We start from the raw sequence: 23,107 nt of genomic DNA on the forward strand, positions 1-23,107 counted from the left end.
ACTCCAGGAATTCCATTTGAATAGGATAAGCAAGATAGCCAAATATTAACGAGTACATCAAGTCTGTAGGTTAATGATTTCTTTATGATATCTATTGCATATCAGATATTCAAGTTTCTGACACTGCACTATGAACGTTCTGAAGGCCAGCATGAATTAGATAAGCAACTGATTTTAGAACCAGTGTTCTAAATTTGGGAGTAAACTCTTAAATCAAAACAACATTTTTCAATATTGTATCATATTTCTGTCTTTTACCTGAAAAAAAATCTGAAATATTTGTAGCTCTCAACAACGACAACAAAACTTCTAAAACTTTCTATATTTTGAAGGCAATCTAGAAATTATTTCTGTTAATCAGAAATGTTCTAAAATTTAAAAAAATAAAAATTTTCTGTCATGTTTTCACATATTTGCCGCTGTATAATGAATGATCGATTTAAAGTTTTGTTATATTTAAAGAGAAAAATTGTGAAATGACTGAGTATTCCACACTGAATAGACTGCCTTGTTCATGAATTGTTCCATGCAGAATATAGACAAAATAAAGGAGATGCATGCAGCCAATTTTCTTTTTGCTGAGATTTCTGTCTGAATGCACAAAAAATAGCTTAAGTAAGATAAACCCATAAGGATGTGTAAAGTTGGGTTTTACTATTTATTTCCATGCCTTATTGGTATTACAGAATGTCTGCAACTGAGATGAAATTATTGATAACGAATTGGATTAATGAGGTCAGAAGGTGGTCTAGGAGAAAGCCAGGTTCAGATGAACTGAATTATCTTATTCTTAGAGAAAGGGGCTTCCAATGTCATGAACCCACATTTTAAAAGTGTGATTTAAACTGAACTGGATTTCTGGTGACTTCAGATATACATCCATGGAGATTTCCTGGTAACTGCAGAATTAGTTTACCGTTGTCTTTTTGGGGGGATATTTTTTTAAATGCTGATTTTCATATAAAGCCATAGACTTTTTTGATGGTCTTCAAGACAGTTAACAAATCAAAACAGATTCTGTTTACCTTTTCAAAATCAATCAATGAGTTCCTCCCCAAGATGGCTGGTGAGCAGTAGGGAGATTTTTCTCTCCTGCTGATGATCTGCTGATTTTGCTACCAAAAGCTGGTTCTTTGACAGACTTGCTCCCTGGATTTGAATAGGAGCACTTAGCCAGGATGTCTTTGGATAAGAGTGGACCCACCCAGGATGAGGAATCTTGAAGATTACTGTTCCAAGTGGGAGTGGCAGAAAATTAGGTCATCGTCTTTTTCCTTTTGGCAAACAGTTCTCTTAAGCACACCTGGGTTTCAACTACACTTTTTAAAGTTTCTGTTTTGTTTAGTTTCTTATCTCTAAAAGTTGACCAGCTGGTTGAACGCTGATTTATTTTAACCCCTGCTGGATTTTATCTGTTTCTTGTTCTTTTCCTTAAGATCTTTTTTTCACTTTTTAAAATATCCTGTGTCATAAGAAAAACAAGACATGCCTTGAAGTAATGTGTTTGGACTTGATTTACATTTATTTTGGACCTTTATATTACTCTGAAGATTATTTTTTCAAAAATCTTTTTAAATCTGGATTGAAATAGTGTCCTTGCCTCTCTATTTTGACAAATATCCTCCTTGTCTTTGAGCTTTATTTGCCAAGTTACACCAGAGCAACAGAACCTTTTGGTTATATGCAAATCCAATTTGAAAACTTTTAAAAACAATTTGACAAAATAATGCTTGCAAAACAACCCATCCAAATGCAAGTAATTGGAGTTAAATTAGATTCACAAAAGGAATTGGATTTGAAAACAGTAGATTCAGTGAAGGAGATTAAGAGGTACAGATATTATACATTTAGAACTACTTGAGGAGATTATACATTCTTGCATAATGCATGTCTTCAGGCTTGCACTCTCTTACAACAGCGGAAAACTGAATGATCAAATGAAGGGGACTGGAGAATGGATTTATCATACTCAACTCGAAAACAACTTCAATTGGCCTTTTTGGGGAATATAGATCAATTTTGGAGAATGAATCTAATATATTTGACTGGACAACAATAGAAAAGAGATGGCATTTGGAAATAATCCTGAATATTCAATCCAGAATAAATCAATTAACTGCTAAATTAACTGTAGATAAATAAACTGTAGTAAACTTCCTGCAAGTTGAATTACAATAGTAGTAGTTTGTTAAGAGAATTCTGATATTTTACTCTTGCTTTTTTTTTTTTTTTTTTGTTCACCAACTTGGGTTATTTGTAAAAATAATAAAGGCAGGAGATAAAGTAAATTAATATTTCTCACATTTTTGGGATTGTAGAATTTGCAGATATTTTGCAAGCAGTAATGAAAAAATGTGGTCTTCAGTCAAAGTCTCATATTCAAAGTTATATTCATATATACTCATATTCAGTCAATTTAGTTTAGTTTAGTTTAACTTTGTCATTGTAGGCATATACACATTATATCCATACAACGAAATTCACTTAACACCCAAAGACCAGGCCCAACACACATAATCCCCAAACACCCCCCACCCCCCACCCATCACAAACTTTCTCATATTGTTTTCCAAGTACGCATAAACACCCATAATTTCTAGCTAGCATAATCATAACATCCATAATTTCTAGCTAGCATAGCCCCAACAAAATTTCAGGAGTTGTAGTTTAACACATTTAGAATCAAGTTGGCGAAAATTTATTTAAGATACACAATTGAGCTCATTTTAGAATTCATACACAATTATTTGAGATTGCCTTGAAAGGCTCGCTTGTGCCATCACATCACAGTGCACTTTGTCACTTTTACACCAGCGTAACCAATGGTGGGTTTCAAATTTTTTTACTACCGGTTCTGTGGGTGTGGCTTAGTGGGCGTGGCAGGGGAAGGATACTGTAAAATCTCCATTCCCACCCTACTCCAGGGGAAAGATACTGCAAAAGAGCCTTGGTAGTACAGTGGTCTAAGGCACCCTGTTATTAAGCTGGTTATTAAGACCAGCTGCCTGCAATAACTGCAGGTTCGAATCTCACCAAGGCTCAAGGTTGACTCCGCCTTCCATCCTTACTAAGGTAGGTAAATTGAGGACCCAGTTGTGGGGGCAATAAACTGACTTTGTATAAATATACAAAAGAATGAAGGCTATTGCTTAGCGCATTGTAAGCCGCCCTGAGTCTCCGGAGAAAGGCAGCATATAAATCAAATTAAAAAAAAAAAAAGAAAATCCCCATATCCTCCTGATCAGCTGGGTCTTGGGAGGCAGAGAATAGATGGGGGTGGGGCCAGTCAGAATTTTTACTACCGGTTCTCCGAACTACTCAAAATTTCTGCTACCGGTTCTCCAGAACTGGTCAGAACCTGCTGAAACCTACCTCTGAGCGTAACTTGTAGCAGTTGTCTACAGAGACATTATACAATTCTTTTAGTTCATTAGTTTTAGAAATTTTTCTTAACAATTTGCATCTGAAACTGCAAAATGCATTGCTAATAGTTATAGAATGATTGTTATAAGAAATATCTACAGCTAGCTGAACACATAGACACCTTTCTATTAGCATAGCCTGCAAAATCCACGTTAGCCAACAAGATTTTGAATAATTTTCTATAGATGACTCTCCTTGTTCTTCATAGTCATTCGTGCATATTCAAGCTGAAATATATAAGTATTTCAAAATACGGGGGTAAATATAATTCATAACTTTTTAATTAAAAACAATTTGGGTCAAAACCAACCTATCTTTCTAAATTTGCACGCACGACCTTTTCTAACCCGGATGTTTTGCAGTTGGGAGGGGGGGAGTTGCTTCTCTAAAAGTGCTTCCCAATTTTCTCTTTCGTCATTTAGATGCGCATCTTCCAATTCTCAAAGATATAGAAAAATGAAGCATGGCACAAAATGTGCATCTCTCAACATTTCCCCTTCGTGTGTAACAAGCAGGGGTGAAAAGACGGCTCCATCAAGTCTAGTTTGGCTTTTTGATCGCCTTTATATGACTACTTTGGCAACAGGGACGATGGATTTTGCCAGAAAAATTGGGTTACCTGCTCCTGGGATCTCCTAGCCTAGCGCCTCCTTTCTCCAAGGGAGGTGGTCTCCCGATCCGCTTCACGAGATCTTCTGCGGTGATCAGGAGAGCGACTTGAACAAAATAACGTAGAAATTCAATATTTAGTTGCTGGCAAATAGCAATATGCGGGGTTATTCCCACGCTGCAGCATGGGGGGCGGAGGGGAGGGGAAGGCTGCTCGCGAGCCGATATTTGCAGACCGTCAAAAAGAACTAAATTCTTCCCCTAAAAAAGGAATCTCTGCAATGAGAAACTCAAAGCGGTTAACAGGAACTCAACATTCACTTTTTGCAATGGCTTTTCAAACTTAGCGTGCTTGCCTGCCCGCATACAATCTTTTGTAACTAAATGTGATCGACGTTATAGAGACCATGTTTCATACATCATTTCTTGTCCTGCCCTCAAGGTGCTTTGGTCGACCGCCTCTTCTCTGTGATAACCCTCACTTATTGGAAGACTGTTATGTCATCCCCTTGTCCTTCTTTTCGTATGACTAGACCAGGGGTCTCCAAACATGGGACCTTTAAGACTTGTGGACTTCAACTCCCAGAATTCCCCAGCCAGCCATGTTGGTTGGGGAATTCTGGGAGTTGAAGTCCATAAGTCTTAAAGGTCCCATGTTTGGAGACCCTTGGACTAGACTTACCCAGTTCCTGCAAGCGTTCATAGTATGGTTTAGTCTCCCTGGCCGCGATTCATTTTAAAACTTAAACGAGTATTCACATAGGAAGTTGAAGTTTCATTTATTGGGTCGAACACAGAAAGTAGGAAAGTGAAGAATTCTGCACTTTTCCTGGGATTTGCCTCAACGCCGGCTACGCTGAAACTCCCCTGTTCGTTCTTTGCAAACGGGAACCCGAAAACGGACACCTTCGTTCATTCTACATTTTCCTACCTCAGGGGCGCTTCCTCTGAACGTCGCTCGTGACGTCACCGGAAGGAACCTTTCGAAAGAATGCTCGGGCGGCCAATCAGGATCGCGTTCGGAAAGATGGCGGCTTTCGGGGACCGTGGGCTCTCCGCGAAGGATGGAAGTGGCGACGCGGCGCGGGTGGACTCGGACCTCCTGTTGCACCCGGAGCTGCTCTCGCAGGAATTCTTACTCTTAACGCTGGAGCAGGTAGCGAGAAGGGGAAGGCGGGGCGGCGAGGAAGCAGGGGCTGGGCTCGGGGTTCCTGGGTATCCACCTTCCAGGGTCTCTGCCGGGCATCTCTGGCTTTGCCACAGCCCTGGGAAAAGGAGGCTTGGCTTCCTGACCCGCTTTAACACTCCCGCGACGTTCTTGCCCCAGTCTGCAGTCTGGCATTCTCCCTTGCTGTTGGTAGCAACCCAGTAGAAGAAGTTCGCTCCCTAAGTCATAATCGTAAATTTATTTGTCAAGCATATATAAAATAAGAGGTAAAAGTATAAATATAATTTGAATACATGAAAAGAGTAAGTAAAAATCAAATAAAAAGTAAAGTAAAAAGGAATATTAGGACAGGGACGGTAGGCACGCTGGTGCCCTTATGCACGCCCCTTATAAATCACACGTCCTTTTTATATATATTATGTGATCACATGTCCTTTATAAAGGACAATCCTTTATTTCAGAAATGATGTTAATTATTATAAGAATTGAGTCATTTAATTTTCTTGCTTTTCCTTGGATTTTTCTTTGTAAACCAACGTTATAATTATACACCGAGACCACCTTCTACCGCATAGCTCCCAGCGACCGGTAAGATCCCACAGAGTTGGTCTCCTCAGGATCAGCTAAACAATGCCGGCTGGCGGGCCCGCGGGGGAGGGCCTTCTCTGTGGCTGCCACAGCTCTCAGTTACCTCCTGAGGTCCGGACCATCCCCACCCTATTGGCCTTCCGAAAAGCGGTGAAGACCTGGCTCTTCCGGCAGGCCTGGGGCCGTTGATCTTGCTGCTGCGATTTGGCGAGATCCGGCCATGAATGATGTGAATGGGTTTTAATTGTTTTTAATGGTTTAACTTTTAATGTTTTATATATGGTTTTTAAATGCATTGTAAGCCGCCTTAAGTCTACGGAGAAAGGCGGCATACAAGTTGAACAAATAAATAATAAATAAATACACATTTTTTTAAAAAAAAAATGTTTATTCATCTCTTTATCTTGCCCACTCCCACCGCTCCCAGTTGATCTCCCGCCTTCTGGCTCCTGCTGCTTGCAAGGTGTTCCTGGCATGAACCTTCACCAGGTGGCCGAGGGTGCCAGGCTTGGTGGAGCCAGCCCAGGGCAGAGGGCAACACAAGGAGACAGTGGAGTGTAGGCAGAGGGTGGGAGAAAAGGTGAGCCAGGCAGGCGAAGTGCACCTTGTCAGCAGTGAGAGGTAGAAGATGGAAAAGATCAGCTGGGAGCAGTGGAGGTGCAGGGCAGTAAGAGTGGCGGAATGGCAGGAGTAGAGGAGTACAGGGCAACAGGGATGGCGGAGAGCACTGTGCCTGGGTGGTGGATGGAGAAGATAGGCAGGTGGAGAGAGAGGAAGCAAAGGTGAGGAGAGCAGGGGCAAGAGAACCGGGACTATTGAAACTGCCATTGTTAAGCAGTATGATCACGTGATGTTTTGTTTAATAACTGCATCCCTTAGCAAAGGAAATGAAGGCCCCAATTAGGCCCGTTAAGCAGGGACTACCTGTATCGCCTCTGTTATCAACATGATACCTAATCTTGCAGATCTATAACATGTACATTTATCATGACACATAAGAGATGTCTTTTGGGTTTTGGGTCTCCCCCCCTCCATATTTTAACCAGCAGCATGGTGTGTTGAGAATAAGGAAACGTGTAGCTTCTCTTGCTTCATCTTTGTTCCATCTAGTAAAATTTACCACCTTTCTCCTAGAAGTGTAATGTATATGGGTGGAATAACCAGAATTTTTATATTAGGGAAACCTTCCGTCATATTTGATAACCAGCTAGTATTATAGGCTCCTTCTGTTTTTGTAGGTCTGGAGTAAAATGTACATTCTGTACAAACTGAACTGTAAAAACATGCCAGCAAACCTTTGGCAATTTTCTATCTATTGTATTGTACAAAGTATATTGCTACACATAGAATTGCTTTCAAGCACATTATGAACCGTAATATTCATAACATCATGATTTCTATTGTTTTTCATCAGAAGAATATCCCAGTAGAAGATGAAGTGAAAATCAGTAAAGATTGCCTTACTGACTTGTATATTCAACATGTCATACCATTGCCTCAGCGTGATTTGCCCAAAACCAGATGGGGGAAACTAATAGAAAAGCAAAGAGGTCAGCAAGTGTTGAAACACGGCACCCAAAGGTAAGTTTGCTTTGTTTACAGTACTTGGATTCTCTTCAAAATCTTTCAAAAATCTGTGACGTAACAGGAAACCAACTTATCTTGAATTAGAGAATATTATTTCCATTTTAATTTGTTGTTATTAGATTTTTGTCCTGCTTTCTTTATATATAACTCAGGACAGTGATATACTTCATATTCCTGCCTCCTATTTTCCCCACAATAACAACCCTGAGAGGTGGATTCAGCTGAGAGCGAGTGACTGCCCCAAAGTAACCAGGTGGCTTTCACTCCTAAAGAAGGCCTAGAACTCACAATCTCCTGCTTTCTAGGGCAGTTTATTAAATTACTGTACTAAATTTATTATTTGCATCCTCCCAAATTGTCTTTCAAGTAAGGAAACAATTGTAAAGTACAGTAGTAATTGGTAAGTAATTGACAGCCCATTTCTGCACTCCTCATCAAAGGGCAGAAGAGGTAATTACCCTGTAGGTCAGAGGGAGGAATGAGTCCAGTTGAGCAGACCTCAGTGGGGAGAGGGGGTTTCACTTGGTTCTTGAGGCCCACTTTCCACAGGACAGTTGGTGGTAATGCACCTGTACAGCTCTCAGCTAAACAACACTCTTTGATAGTAGTTCTCTGTGAGTTCAGACTCTCTCAGCTTTATCTGAGAAAAAGTCTGCCAATTGAAGAAAGGAAACCTTGATTATTTTGACCTACTCTTTGTCAGATAAATAAAACAACTATTTTGTTATCTGTATTGGCAGCTTAATGTTACACATTATTATGAAAAGAAATTGGACGTCAGCAGTCATAAATTAGCGTTGAGATCAAGAAGGGTTAGCATGGAACTGCTTTCAATTATCTGTATATAATATATTTCATGCATAACCCAAGTACCTAACTTCATCCAGGGAATTAAATCAAAAAGAGGTATGCCACATATATTTATACTTCATTAAGCAACCTGTTGCTCCAGTTGTAGCATCTTATCTGAAATTGGTGGCACCAATGCAAATCATAATTAAAAAGAATTACCCCCAACTGAAAGTAGATCAGTTCTGGAAAAGAATCTTGATAAATTTCTAAGCAAAAACATCAAAAGTGGTCAATGCTGAGGCAAAGGATTTAACTGGGCTCTGGAATCTTAGGCCAAGATTATTATCTTTCTTTGAATTAATCTTTGGAGAACATATGTACAGATTTGGACTATTTCAGTTTGGTTTATCCAGTTCTTCATTATGTTTTGAAATGATTAGTGTTCTTTATTCTTAGACTGGATTAATTGTGAAATAAATGCACATCTGACAATACAAAAGCATTGCCATTTGTGTGAGATTAATTCCTCATCAGTTTGAATAGCTACAGTCCTGATTTAAGTATGCATATGGGGAAAAGTTATATTGGAATTGACTGAACTCTCTTCCAAATAGTTATTAAAATGGGATGCTATTTAGAATATTCTAACAATTTTTGTTTCATATATATGATTAATTTTTATGTCACTTTTTCTTGTTCAGCATTGTGGCAATGGAAAGTCTAAGAAAAAGGCCTCTCATTGTGTTTGATGGTAGCTCAACAAGTACAAGTATTAAAGTGAGGAAGACTGAGAATGGAGCTGCTGATGGTTTAAAATTCCTTTCATCTGGAAGTACCAATATCACATGTAAAAGACTGCCTGTTCCTTCAAATTCCACATTGTGCATATCTGCTTCCACTTTTTCATTGGATGTTAAGGGGGAATCTAGGAATAATGAGGGTAAACAGAACAATATTGTAGTTAATATGTCACCTGATCAAAAGCCATCAACTTTAGAGCCTCTTACAGGAACTACTGTTGGGAAATTTAAGAGAACTGCTCCAAAAGAAGAATTGGATTCATCAGTAAGTATATCTACTATTTTATGAGGTCATTCTTGAATGATGTCCCAGTAAATGTCTCGGTAGTTAACAGCTGCCATTTTTAACAACAGAATTTAAACTTGCACCAGCTTTTCCTATCTTAATTTAGTTCAAGAAGCCGGTAGACTTTTGTTCATTATTACCATGTTGTTGTTGTGTTATCTTGATAGAGATTTATTATTGTTAAAAATAACCCTCAGTTGGCACAAAGCAAGTAATATGCTTTGCCCTAAAAGTGCTTTGCAAAAATCTGTGTGAGATGTAAAGGTAATTATTTTAGAAATAGCACAAATTTCATTTGATTTTTTTTGTGTGTGTGTTTTGAAAATGTTTTCTAAAAATAAAGGTTTTTTTTTGACATTGATACATACTGAGATATATACTGAATATATAATAATCTGTATTCTCCCTCCCCATGTTCTAAATTCTCATTCTCTGGGATCCTAAAATATGTTAGATGTCAGGTGCTAGCAACTACACCCACTCGTGGATAGGCCCAAGATATTTTATTATTGGTTACCTATGCAGATACAAATATAAGGGTTTGATCTCAAATGTTTACTTTCTGGAACAGATTTTAAGATGGAATGTCTCTTTACTCCCACTAGAGGGGCCCCCTCCCTTTCAGCTGGTGGCTCTACCTCATTGGCTTAAGAGAGACTGCCTCCTGTGCTGCCACAAGTTGTGAACTATGTGGGATGGAGCATAGAGGTTTATGGAGGAGATTTTATAGAGGAGAATGAGAAGCCTGCTGAGGAAAGGAGACATTAGTGTGCCAAGAGATCCCATTACACATCTTAAGTGGGACCTCTTGTTCTAAAGCACGGGTGTCAAACTTGATCATGTCTTGTGACATATCATGACTTTTTTGCTTTTGCGGAGCCAGGCTGCAAGTGACGCATCCGACCCACAGGCCCCAATTTGACAGGCCTGTACTAGAGAGACTGCAGCCTATGCCCCTAACTCGTCATCCACACTTTTCATTGCATCACTGGACATTGTGGAAGATACAGATGAGTGCAGGAAGTAAGAGACAATAAATAGTAATGATAAACGTCCTTCAATTAATTTGGGATACATACTAATATTTCCTTCATTATGTTCAGTCCAGACAACTTGAGACAAGAACTTAATATGTTATGGAAAATTGAAGTCCTTTTTAAAGATTTCAAAACACCTTCGTTTTAGCCACTAGATGGAAACAGAAATCGAGTTCTGGATGCTTTAACATGTCTCCTTAAATAATCTAATTCTTTTCTCCCTCCAGAAGCCTCCTGAATCAAAAAGGAAGATCCAGCATGTAACATGGCCATGAACCTACAAGAGTTAGAAATGCAAATGATGCTTAGTCTTCATTTCAGTACAGAAGAATTCTACTAACCAGAGATGCAGATTGCAGTGGGTAGTTGCTTAGAAGTTCACGGTATAAAGAAAGCACCATATGTTCACCATCAACCTGAGAGTATTTATCTTGCACTTTGAATTTATTCCCCATTTTAGAAGTTAATTTTGGTAGAACAAAATTATTTTACCAGCCTTTCTTCTGCATTTTTAACTGTAGTCTATACATCAAATCTTTGCATGATTTGATATAAAAAGTTTCTAACTATTCTGTTCAGTTGTATAATAGTATATTTTTTTAAACACATACCATATATTTAAATAGTATGGAAGACTGTTTCCCTATTCTGCTGATTTTACTAAGATATTTGCACATAATAGTTCTGTTGAAAGGCCTAGAAAAACAATTTCTCATTTTTAGGTGCCAATATTATTTTTTGAGAAACTATTTGGGTCCTTTCCAGTTTTCTTTAGGTGAAATCCTGAACTGTACACTGGTTTTGCTTCAAATTGAAGTTTTTGCTAAAATGGAAGATCAAATGGATTTCTCTTGTCTTTAGAGGCCCCCACCCTCAAGATTGTGTGTTGGGAAAAAAAATTGTGTGAAGCAGAACTGCATTTTTATACAGTGTGTGATCGGTGTTTTATACTAGCATTTTTAAGGAAAGCTTATTTAACTACAATTAAATAATGCCTGACAAAATTGAGAAGAAAAGCAATGCTTGCTCTATTTATTTATGCAGCTAGAAAAGAGATGAACTTAGTGGATGTCTGTAGGGATGAAAGTTCTGTCTATGAATAAATTCTTTGAAACTTTCTGTATTTTTTTCTTATATGAGGTAAAAGCATCCCGGGGTTTTAAAATATTAGAATCACATTTGTATGCACAATGTAGTTTTAGGTCATTAATGAAATTGTATTAGTTAAAGGCTCTGAAGAAACTGGCAGCATCTTGGTGATACAGATAATTTAGTTTCAAAACCTTTAAATTTTAGCAGCTTCTTCACAATGAACACAAAGCAAAAGTAAAGTGAGATATAATTGTTGTAAAATTGCTCTTTGTATTGGGAAACAAAAAACCCAATTTCAACAGACACCGAGTACATTTAAGTTGTGTTGATATCAGTAAGGTAGATAAAAGACATACCACTTCTGAACATTTATAAGATTTAGCCCATATTCTTGTATGCTACTGCTTCACAGTAAATTTTATTTAACTTATGTTTAACTATTCACTCTTATGATTGCATTAACTGACATATAATTTCCATTGCCTCCATTGTGCCCCAAGACATCACAGAGCACTTCAGAATATAAAGAATGGTGTATTAAAGTGTAGTTGAATTCATTTCTTAAATAATTGTACAAGTTTTCTACTTGAGTACTGTATACAATTTAATTTTGTGTTTTTGTATTTGAATTGCTGTCATTTTATTAGCTTATCTAAATTAAATTAATTTAAGTGTGATCTCTTGTATAGATCATCTTTATGCTATAATTTTATCTTGTTAGGCTGATTCAGCTGAGTTTTTTTGTGTAATAGAATTGAACATCTATGCCAGCATTGGTGGATTAAGGTACACCTAACAGCACTGTTGCAATCCTGGAAACATTTAAATAGTCTTTAGAAGTGGCGTACAGTAGCTTTACTCTGTGCTGTAAACAACTACATTGATTTTTTTTAAAAAATCAGCACTTTTGATCATAGCTTGATGTTGTTATCCTTTGAAATGCATCTTTGGTCAGTACATGTATAAGGGTTTGTAATTCATTTTTAAAAATCTAGGTTTGTTCTACATTTTTAGGAATTGCAGTAGATATTCCAAACTAGCAGCTGTAGATTGTAGATTCAAATAAAAAAGTAATTATGCTTACAAAGACCATAAAAGATAAGTTCCTATATGGTCACCAAATGTTCTTATTAAAAATAAAATAACACAATAATTGTGTTCCTGTCATGAAGGTGATAGAAAGACAGATTTTAGATTCCAAAGATTTTGTTTACATGTCACTTTTAGTGAATAATTATCTGGTGAGACAGCCTTAAAAATATCCTGAGGAAAGGGCAAGAGCTGATACAAAGATTTGAGTTACTAATATTTTCACGTTTTTAAACATGCAAATAATTTCAAAGACAGTGGCTGATCATTTTTGAGAAGAATTGAGATGGTAAGCCAAGTGGGATTGTTTAGTAAACAGTCCTTAAAAATAACATGAATTAATTTTTTGTCATCTTAATTGAAGCCCAAACGTATTGTTGGTAACTCCTGCTATGAAATAAATGTACTGTATAGCAGTCTCAGTCCTAAAACTCAGCTATCAAGGGTCATTTGGGACAATAGATAGTGATTTTCTCAGAAATGTAATTTCATGTAGCCACCACACTGTATTTGGGCATCTTCATATGTAGTGCTTTCTTTTTGATCCAGTGTTATGGAAAATCATGTTATAGGTGGCATGCTCCATGCTGCTTCTTTTTCAATTTCCTCTAGATTGAGCATTGAGATATGCCAGGAAAGGGCAATGTAGCTAATGTGAAAATGGTACTTTGGGCAAAGAAAAGAGATTCTCTTTCTGGGATGGGATGTTTTGCATTTCCACCTTACATGAGATCAGAGGATGAAAGCATAGAAACAAAACGTTTACTGACCATTATCTGCTCTGTTTTAATAGTGAAAATAGTGATAGTGAAAATGTTGCTCTGGTGGTTTTTTTTATAAAGATGCTTGGGACTTTTTATGTATTGTTTTTATTGTGCTGTTTGTTCTTAGTCAACTGACAAGAGTCTTGGAACAGTGTGATTCAGAGATATCCTATAATCCATCTATCTCCAATTGCCTTGAATTATGGCCATGTCCGCAGCTGCCAATTATAATTGCATGGACTTAGTGCAGCTCTCAAGGGAAAGTAAATTCTCCCTTCCTGAGCTGGGAAAGAGATTTAACCCGTGCAATAACCTGGCGTCCAGAGAGATGATGCTTAATACTTCTGTTCAGCTGTGTTTTTAATGCACTTACCAAAGAATCCCATTTATTTATTGATGAGTATTTCTCAGTAAAACATTAACTCAGTAGATTTGTAAAGAGATTACACAGTGAATCACCTGTAGACGAACAACCCAAGTTTGGGGACCGTGGTCTACACAAATAAGGAAATGCAGCAAATAGATATCATTCATTATCACAACTACAACAGCACAAGAAATAGAATGGAAGGTAAATTTTCATTATGGTCTATTTCAGGAAATTAGAGCAATTTGTTACCTCCATATGAAGTAATTAACTATGTCCCATATTTTATGATACAGTGTGTAATGGTGAAACCAATATAAAATGCTTTGATTTTATATTGGTTTCTGAAAATTGGCTTCTTTTAGAAATCAACAGTTCCTCTTTTTATGTAGATTCATATTTTTAAAGAGAAGGAGTCTACTCAAGCTTTACCTTAATGGTTAACATTTATTAAAATGTCCGAATTCACAAAAATACAACACTTTGCTAGAAATACATTTATTACTTTGCAATCTCTAAGGTGCAATGAAATTTCAAAAATCTGTTAGGAGTAAAAACTTTATTTTGTGCAATGATCTTGCAACATCCTGAAATAATGTATATATTATACATTATTGTATATTTGCATCCACCAAACTTGGGCATTCATTTGGAAACAAGTTCATGTGTTTGGAAATGGGAATAGCTCCGAATGCTGATGAAGAAAATCACATTCTTTAATCAATCTTTTTAAGGTATGGCACAAATATAGTATTACTGATATGTATCTAAATTAACCTACATTATTATCATCTATACATTTGTGAACTGGGAAGTTTAAATATTTATTCTTCCTCCACCAACACTCTAATCAGTGGCAATTGTAATTCTTCAGAAAATCTTATTGTATCTGACAAAGAAAATTATCTAAATCACTCAAATTTTGTATTGGTTGTTTTGCATTTAGGAATGAGAAGTATTGCTTGATAACTGATATAAAAAGAATTACCTTTTCTCTTATACCATGTTTTCCCGAAAATAAGACCCTTCTTATATTTTTTTGAACCCTGAAATAAGCATGGCCTTATTGCCATGCACTCAAAAGCCCAATTGGGCTTATTATCAGGGGGTGTCTTATTTTGGGGGAAACAGGGTATCTACTCCAATACCTTTCTACAGTCTAAAAAGAGAAAAAAACTCAGATATAATGCCTACACAAGTTCTCCCTGTTAGCCAGGCGCCATCATCCAGACCAAACCTTTTTATTCCCGATCTCTCAGTTGAGCTCAGTAAGACCTCTGCACAATTTGAAACCCTGCTTTAATTGCTCCATAACATCTGGAATATATTGTAGTGATGTTTTTACTTCCTTTCAAGTGAATGAGAGTAAAAAGGTCTCTTTCAAATGAGTTCAATTCCTTGGTGACTTAATGGAGATGAACTTTTCTTCTCAATGCCAAAGTGGCTTGCCACTGCCTTCCTTCAAGAATTTTTTTTTTAAAATTCTCAGTCAAATCTATAGCCTTGGAATTTCGAGTAGTTTCCTATCCAAATATTAAACAAATCTGAACTTGCTTAGCTTTTCAAGATCAGCTGATGTTGGCTAGATTCTACCACCTAATTGTTTAAACTTGAGTAGATACTCTCAAATCTGCTCTATGAAGGGAGGCTGAGGTCTGAAGGATGAGCTCTAATGTACAATACTGCAGGTGTGACCAGCAATCATGGCTTTGTTTCCTTTGTATAAGTATATTGTGTTGAGGCATAGCATCCAAAAAGAGCTAGTGTTAACTATTGCTGAGGGAAAAAAATACTTTCTGCACTTGATCAAAACATGCACATCATTATGTGTATTAGAAAACATTGTAAATACAACTTTTTTCAAAAATGCTTTTCATCTTTTAAATGTCTTTCCCACATTCGGGACACAGGATGTCATCTCTTTCTGTGAGGAAACCACGGCCCACCAACGATAGGGAACATTTCTTGCAGTTGAAACAATCATTGTGCCATTGTCGTTCCTCAAAAGAAATATACTTGGTGCCACCAAGCCCTGAAAAAAGATGGTATGAGAAAAAAAGTGAGGCACATCAGTGTGAAATAGTTGGAACTGGATCTTTGGTTATGAAGCAACCTTTTCTGACCTAATATCCCCAGATATGTTTGACCATGACTTCCAAGGAGGAAATAGCAGACTGAAGATGGCTCCAAAAAGCAGAGCCAATGACAGCATTGGAATGAATAGCCAGTAAGAAGACTGGATATTCAATAATTCTCTAGATGAGAGAGGACTTGAGATTGTCCATAGTTGCTCTAGAGCAGGGGTGTCAAACACAAGGCCCCAGGGCCAGATCCAGCCATGATGTGGTCGGATCCGGCCTGTGGGGCCATCCTGGAAAATATATGGGGCCGGCACGCATGGTTTTGGCCCATTCTACCCAATGCGAAGAGGAAACATGCCAGCTGTTTGGGGAGTGGCGTCAAGCTGGCCATGCCCACCCAGTTGGCCACACCCACTCAGTCGCCTACGCCTCCCGCCCCAAGGTCAACCACAGCCCTGATGCAGCTCTCAATGAAATTGGGACAGTTGCTTATTGTGCAATGAATGCATGACAGCAACCTGCACCAGATTTAGAGCTCTGGGAGACAAGGGAATAGACAGCCTGCTCAAACTGCAGTTGGCACCTTTTAGTTTGCATACTTGCATACTTCATTTTTTAAAATTACGTGTTAACTGCTTTCCAGCTATTAGGAACATTTGGATCAACGTGTTTTACAGAACCAGGTACATTTCCCTCAATCCTTTTGGAATTATTTATTTTAAAAAATCCTGATTGGAAAATGCCTTTGTTTCACTTTAAAAAAAAAAACAGTTTAAAAAATTGGACACCTAAGAGAAGTAGAAGCAATTAAAGTTTACAATCAAAAGCAAAAGGATACTTAAACTCAATTTGCAATTCTAGAATGAAGCAAAATATTTTAACGTTGGACATACTAAGGGATATTTTTGAACGATGGACCCAGAAGTTAATTTTTATACTGTCTGCCTTTATAGAAAGATCGTGTCTAAAAGATATAGAAGAGAAACAACCTGTATTTGACAAGACTGAGACTTAATTGAAAGTAGACCTACAAATGACAGATTAAAGAATGTTATAAAACTGATTGATGTCTTATTAATTAAAATCAAATCAAGAGAGTGACCTGGCTAATTTTTTATACTGCATTTATAAAAGATGTTTGTTAAAATTTGGAAAAAAAATTAAATGAAAAGAAATCATAGTCTGCTACATTCTAAATTGCTAAAGATTAAGATTATTAGATGTAAAAGGAAGGAATATAAAACTGGCCTATTTAATCAAGGTTAAAATAAGATACATGACCATCTCTAGTAATCTTTAATAGACTTTTGCTTTCATGCTGTTTCTTGAATGCAAAAATAGCCACTTGTATCAGAATGTAAATAATTGTTTTGTGATGCTGCAGCTTATTTGGGCTACATCAGAGCTGGATATTTTTGGATGAGAGTTACATATCCTTGTTCCATAACCTCATATACATGCACATACACACCCCCTTTCTCTGGCAACAAGAATGGGAATGTGTGATTGATTGTATACAATACCTGTTCCCCAATACTATGGACACTATTCAGGGGTATTTTCCCCAGCCCATTCTCTGCCTCCCACCTCTCCAAGTAATCTTGAGTGGATAAGGAATTCCCAAACATACTTTTCAGATTAAATGAAGTTGCTGGGCATAGAACCACTGGAAGCGGGAGCTAAATAAATTGACAGAGGAAATGGGAAACTTTGGAATACAACCGAATAATAATGGACTGAATGTGATGCCCTTTTTGTAACTAACTAAAATGAGGTGACCAATGAGATGTGAGGAATCTATGGACACTGCAGTGGTTGGACTGAATCATGGACACAAAACCCTTTAATTCTTCTCATTCCTTTTCCCCCCATCAATCGCAATGTTTTCTGATAAGTTCTAGCCATTATTTCAATTTCCTGCACTTCCCCAAACAGGCTTTAGATAAAAACAATTGTGAGCCTTAAATAGACACCAGAAGGAAACTGTTAGGAATCATGGTCCTGCCAGTTATCAAAGATGCCAAGTATTAATGGTAAATAATGGCATCTGAGTGATAACAATAGCTCTACCCCATTGTTGAAAACATGATTTCAGTGCCATTGACTCTTCAGGACCTCACAATCTACTGTACTGGCCATAAGGGGCAATGAGTAGAAATAGAACTAAGGGTTTATTTACTCGGTGTTACTTCTGACTACACTTTTTTGACAAAATTATTGATTGCATGTGACTTTCTCAGACTCTTCTGCTGATAGGAAGTAGCTATTTAGGCACCAGTTTTTACATTTGTCTATTGTGTATTTTTAAATAATTCTTTTTGAGTTATAAACCTGCTTCATCATCAATGTTCAGGTTACAGTCCTTCTTTTAGGAATACTCATAGGCAGATGCCAGTGCTTCCCTTCCAACAACTAGTGCACTGTTTTTCAACATTGGCAGCTTTAAGATGTGCAGAATTTTGGGAGTTGAAATCCAGACACCTTAAAGTTGGCAAGGCTAAAAATCCTGAATTGCACTCTTCTAGGATCTGGCACTTACAGGCATATAGTGGATATCAAAAATGGACTGTGTACATTCTTGGAACTAGTATTTCCCCCCTCATTTAGATCTTTGGGGACCAATCTAAAACTTTATGTACCAGATTTTTAAATTAAACATTGCTACAATTTTTACAAACTATCACCACTACGGTAGAGCATGGTTTTGCTCATGATGATGATAATTTATATTGACTACCAATAGAAATTCTTCCTATTTTCAAAGAAGGCAATATCAAAGTACCTACCACTTATTGGGTTAGTGCACCCTGCACACTTCTTGGCATAGAGGCTACAAAAGCAGTTCAGACAATATGCAAACTCATCTCGGGAAGTGAAACGTTGTCCAGATAGCTGTTTTTTGCATCCAGTACACACAAAACACTCTTTGTGCCATGGTTGCTCTCGATAAGTAATTCCTCCAGTAGTGATTGGCTGTTTATTTAAAATAGGAATCGGGGGGCGGGGGGAGGAAAGAAAGGGAAGAGTTCATTTTTTGTTTACTATGTGCCATCCATGTTCTTTAACTTAAATAAAATGCAAATGTTTTAGAAAGAAAGAGCAAAGTAATCTTGAGCAGTAGCTCCTGATTTTTTAAATTAAGATATTGTCCAATGTCCAATCACTCCAAAGGTTTCTATTCAAGAGTTCAAGGTTACAAGCACAAGAAGGCAACACCTTCCATCTCCCCAAAACATACACATATTCATGTGTTACATTTTCCATTATCTCCCCAAGATAATTTCTATTCTCAAACCAAGTTCCCAAACCAACAGGCTTCTCCAAAGGAATCAGTATTGACCGTCAAAGCTTGATATGGCTAGCCATTGTTGTTGTTATTCATGGTTCTATTAAAATAGTATTTCTTAAATTATTTTCATATAATAAATGTTTTTGGGGGGTCAATAAATAACCTGAAACTTCATGAGAAGGTCAATAGGCTCAAGAATTTGTGGACTCATGCCTTAGACAGAATTATTCTATTAAATGTAATAGCGGTGAAGAGAAAGATCAGCACTGACTTTGTATCTTCCACCCTTCTGTTATATAACAACACAAATAATATTCTGGACTTTATACTGGAATAGCAATAGATCTGTAGAATTTGGACAGAAACATGATCTTCCATAAAGTGTCCTATAAACATTTTGCCACTGAAACTCTACTTAATTTTCTCTGTGGATCATATTGTAATAGTGTCCTAAGACCATAATGTAGATGTAGGATAGATAGTAAGTTGGAAAGGCTCATGGCTGTTGCGTGGTTTGAAGTTCTATGCTGTTTCAATAACTATGCATTTTACTAATCATCCTGAGACCAGATTTCAAGTATCAGATTTGACTTCCTCTTTATCAATTGACTCAGAGGAAGTGATGTCTTTTCCTTACTATCAAACTATATTATTCTGTACCAATTCCTGAGTCATCCTAAAAAGTCTTCTGGCAAGAAATTTGCCATCCTTGTTATTTATCCCCACTTATCATCATTGACTTTCAGTCCTAAGCATCTGAATTCCTCTCACTGTAACAAGGTATGGCAAAACTCAACAGATTTTATATATTCTAAAGCTAACTTCAGCTTAGTAATAAGAAGAAAATCCTATTTACTTGAACTATAATCTAGCCCAGGAATGCGGCCCGTGGGGTGCTTAGATCTGACCCGTGGGGCCACCCTGGAGACAGTGAAGGACCCGCCTGCGGTGTCTCTGCCAGCAAAAATGGAACTTGTGAGGGACGCTCACAGCCTTCCCGAATGTTGTTTTCACTGGCAGAGGGTTGTAGGAAGCTGTTGAAGCCGAAAACGGAGCTCGGGACTCCGTTTTTGCTAGCAGAGCACTCGGGCCACCATAGGCCTGACGAGTGACGTTGAGCTGGTCATGTCTCCTGGCCACCTCCCACCCACCCCCCAAGATCAAACACAACTCTGATGCGGCCCTCAGTGAAATCGAGTTTGACACCCCTGATCTAGCCCAAGACAACTTAAGGTTTAGAGAGGCTGAAGGCAAGATAAAGACAACATAATGGAGACATGATATTGCCAGAACATGTGTGTATTATGGTTAGATGCAAGCAGGAACACAGTTGCAGCCGCAGGGTGAACAATGCACTAACAAACTCCTAATCTGATTCAAATGCTCACTGCAGAATTCAGGCAACTGCAACATAAATGGTAAAGAACAGATAAGAAGCCTCAAGATAGATTCTTTCTCATAGTTCTTGAGTTTCTGTGTGGACTTCAAGTTCCAAAACTGGTGGACTTTAACTCCCAGAATTCCCCAGCCAGACATGCTGGCTAGGGAATTCTGGGTTGAAATTCACCCAAATTAAAGTTACTAAGGTTGAGAAATGTGATTGTAATGAATAACTCAGAGAGCACAGCAAAGGCAGAGTTTTCTCCCTGTTCCTTTCTCTGGTCTTATTTCTCTTCCACAATTATGCCATTGATAAGAAAGCGTTTATTTTAGATCAATTTATCTTTCAGTATCAGATTTAACAAAAGAAAGGGCAGGTTATGGTAGGATAATAGCCTGGAACAATTGGCTTATATAAAGAGGAGAAGCAGACAAAATACAGTCAGGTCCAGAAATATTGGGACATCGACACAATTATAACATCTTTGGCTCTATACACCACCACAATGGAGTTGGAATGAAACAAACACAATGTGCTTTAACTGCAGACTGTCAGCTTTAATTTGAGGGTATGTACATCCAACTCAGGTGAACGGTGTAGGACTTACAGCAGTTTGCATATGTGCCTCCCACTTGTTAAGGGACCAAAAGTAATGGGACAGAATAATTATCATAAATCAAACTTTCCTTTCTTAATACTTGGTTGCAAATCCTTTGCAGTCAATCACAGCCTGAAGTCTGGAATGCATAGACATCACCAGACGCTGGGTTTCATCCCTGGTGATGCTCTGCCAGGCCTCTACTGCAACTATCTTCAGTTCCTGCTTGTTCTTGGGGCATTTTCCCTTCAGTTTTGTCTTCAGCAAGTGAAATGCATGCTCAATGGGATTCAGGTCAGGTGATTGACTTGGCCATTGCATAACATTCCACTTCTGTCTGTTCAAAAACTCTTTGGTTGCTTTTGCAGTATGCTTTGGGTCATTGTCCATCTGCACTGTGAAGCGCTGTTCAATGAGTTCTGCAGCATTTGGCTGAATGTGAGCAGATAATATTGCCCGAAACATTTCAAAATTCATCCTGCTGCTTTTGTCAGCAGTCACATCATCAATAAATACAAGAGAACCAGTTCCATTGGCAGCCATATATGTCCACGCCATGACACTACCACCACCATGCTTCACTGATGAGGTGGTATGCTTAGGATCATGAGCAGTTCCTTTCCTTCTCCATACTCTTCTCTTCCCATCACTCTGGTACAAGTTGATCTTGGTCTCATCTGTCCATAGGATCTTCTTCCAGAACTGTGAAGGCTTTGTTAGATGTTGTTTGGCAAACTCTAATCTGGCCTTCCTGTTTTTGAGGCTCACCAATGGTTTACATCTTGTGGTGAACCCTCTGTATTCACTCTGGTGAAGTCTTCTCTTGATTGTTGACTTTGACACACATACACCTACCTCCTGGAGAGTGTTCTTGATCTGGCCAACTGTTGTGAAGGGTGTTTTCTTCACCAGGGAAAGAATTCTTTGGTCATCCACCACACTTGTTTTCCGTGGTCTCCTGGGTCTTTTGGTGTTGCTGAGCTCACCGGTGCATTCCTTCTTTTTGAGAATGTTTCAAACAGTTGTTTTGGCCACGCCTCATGTTCTTGCTATCTCTCTGATGGGTTTGTTTTGTTTCTTCAGCCTAATGATGGCTTGCTTCACTGATAGTGACAGCTCTTTGGATCTCATCTTGAGAGTTGACAGCAACAGATTCCAAATGCAAATAGCACACTTGAAATGAACTCTGGGCCTTTTATCTGCACATTGTAATTGGGGTAATGAGGGAATATCACATACATGGCCATGGAACAGCTGAGAAGCCAATTGTCCCATTACTTTTGGTCCCTTAACAAGTGGGAGGCACATATACAAACTGCTGTAAGTCCTACACTATTCACCTGAGTTGGATATACATACCCTCAAATTAAAGCTGACAGTCTGCAGTTAACGCACGTTGTGTTTGTTTCATTCCAACTCCATTGTGGTGGTGTATAGAGCCAAAGATGCTAGAATTGTGTCGATGTCCCAATATTTCTGGACCTGACTGTACGTATTTCAGAGCATAACATTTCATAGCATAATAAACTTTACCTTCTTGCACTGTACACACTGCATAGCGAACTGCTTCTCATAGCAGGGCACACAGAAATTCTGATTGTCCTTGGGAATAAAACTCTTTGTTCCAATGGGCTGTTGGCACCGATGGCAGATAAAACAGGTCTCATGCCAGCTGCTTCCCTTATATTCCATCTTCCGTGTCCCTATGAGAAGAATAAACCCAGGACCACCCTTTAAGTTGTTACAGCACCAAAAACATAGAGATTCCATGTTTCATTTCTACCTATTCCATTTTCCAGTTAGTAAAAGGGAAGAATCTGGACAGGTTGCCAAAAATTAATCAGGAATAATGGTACCCTATAATCTTTAATTTCTCAGATCCTCAATAGCAATAGCAATAGTGCTTAGACTTATATACCGCTTCATAGTGCTTTACAGCCCTCTCTAAGCGGTTTACAGAGTCAGCATATTGCCCCCAACAATCTGGGTCCTCATTTGACCGACCTCGGAAGGATGGAAGCTGAGTCAACCTTGAGCCTGGTGAGATTCAATCTGCCAAACTGCTGGCAGCCAGTGATCAGCAGACGAAGCCTGCAGTACTGCACTCTAACCGCTGCACCACTTTGGCTCTCTCTATACTAAATACTACTAAATAC

General features: G+C 38.2%; 2 protein-coding genes and 1 long non-coding RNA gene across 6 annotated transcripts in view; 1 reads left to right on the plus strand and 2 right to left on the minus strand.

The window, feature by feature from the left end:
* Positions 1–1,335: 1,335 nt before the first annotated feature.
* LOC148113536 (uncharacterized) lies at positions 1,336–4,494 on the minus strand. The gene is made up of 2 exons (XR_015734538.1): positions 4,043–4,494; positions 1,336–3,650 (listed from the first exon to the last, which is right to left on the minus strand). It is a non-coding gene; the product is annotated as an uncharacterized LOC148113536 (long non-coding RNA).
* A 512-nt stretch (positions 4,495–5,006) lies between these two features.
* On the plus strand, positions 5,007–12,059 carry TSLIG2 (tRNA splicing ligase complex subunit 2). The gene is made up of 4 exons (XM_034419678.3): positions 5,007–5,188; positions 7,203–7,369; positions 8,869–9,232; positions 10,518–12,059. The coding sequence occupies exons 1-4, from the start codon at positions 5,024–5,026 to the stop codon at positions 10,563–10,565; spliced, it is 744 nt and encodes a 247-aa protein (XP_034275569.2). The 5' UTR covers positions 5,007–5,023; the 3' UTR covers positions 10,566–12,059.
* A 3,352-nt stretch (positions 12,060–15,411) lies between these two features.
* Positions 15,412–23,107, minus strand: part of FHL2 (four and a half LIM domains 2) — a 32,757-nt gene continuing 25,061 nt past the window's right edge. For all 4 annotated transcript variants that reach the window (XM_034419644.3, XM_060686614.2, XM_034419653.3 and 1 more), the window contains 3 exons: positions 22,485–22,654; positions 18,470–18,656; positions 15,412–15,634 (listed from right to left, as the gene is read on the minus strand). In XM_034419644.3, coding sequence (XP_034275535.2) covers positions 15,483–15,634; positions 18,470–18,656; positions 22,485–22,654 — 509 coding nt within the window. In that variant the 3' untranslated portion in view covers positions 15,412–15,482. The remainder of the gene's footprint in view (positions 15,635–18,469; positions 18,657–22,484; positions 22,655–23,107) is intronic.

Source organism: Pantherophis guttatus, chromosome 5 (assembly GCF_059756535.1).
Source record: "Pantherophis guttatus breed Tessera chromosome 5, ASM5975653v1, whole genome shotgun sequence".
Classification (NCBI taxonomy): Eukaryota; Metazoa; Chordata; class Lepidosauria; order Squamata; family Colubridae; genus Pantherophis; species Pantherophis guttatus.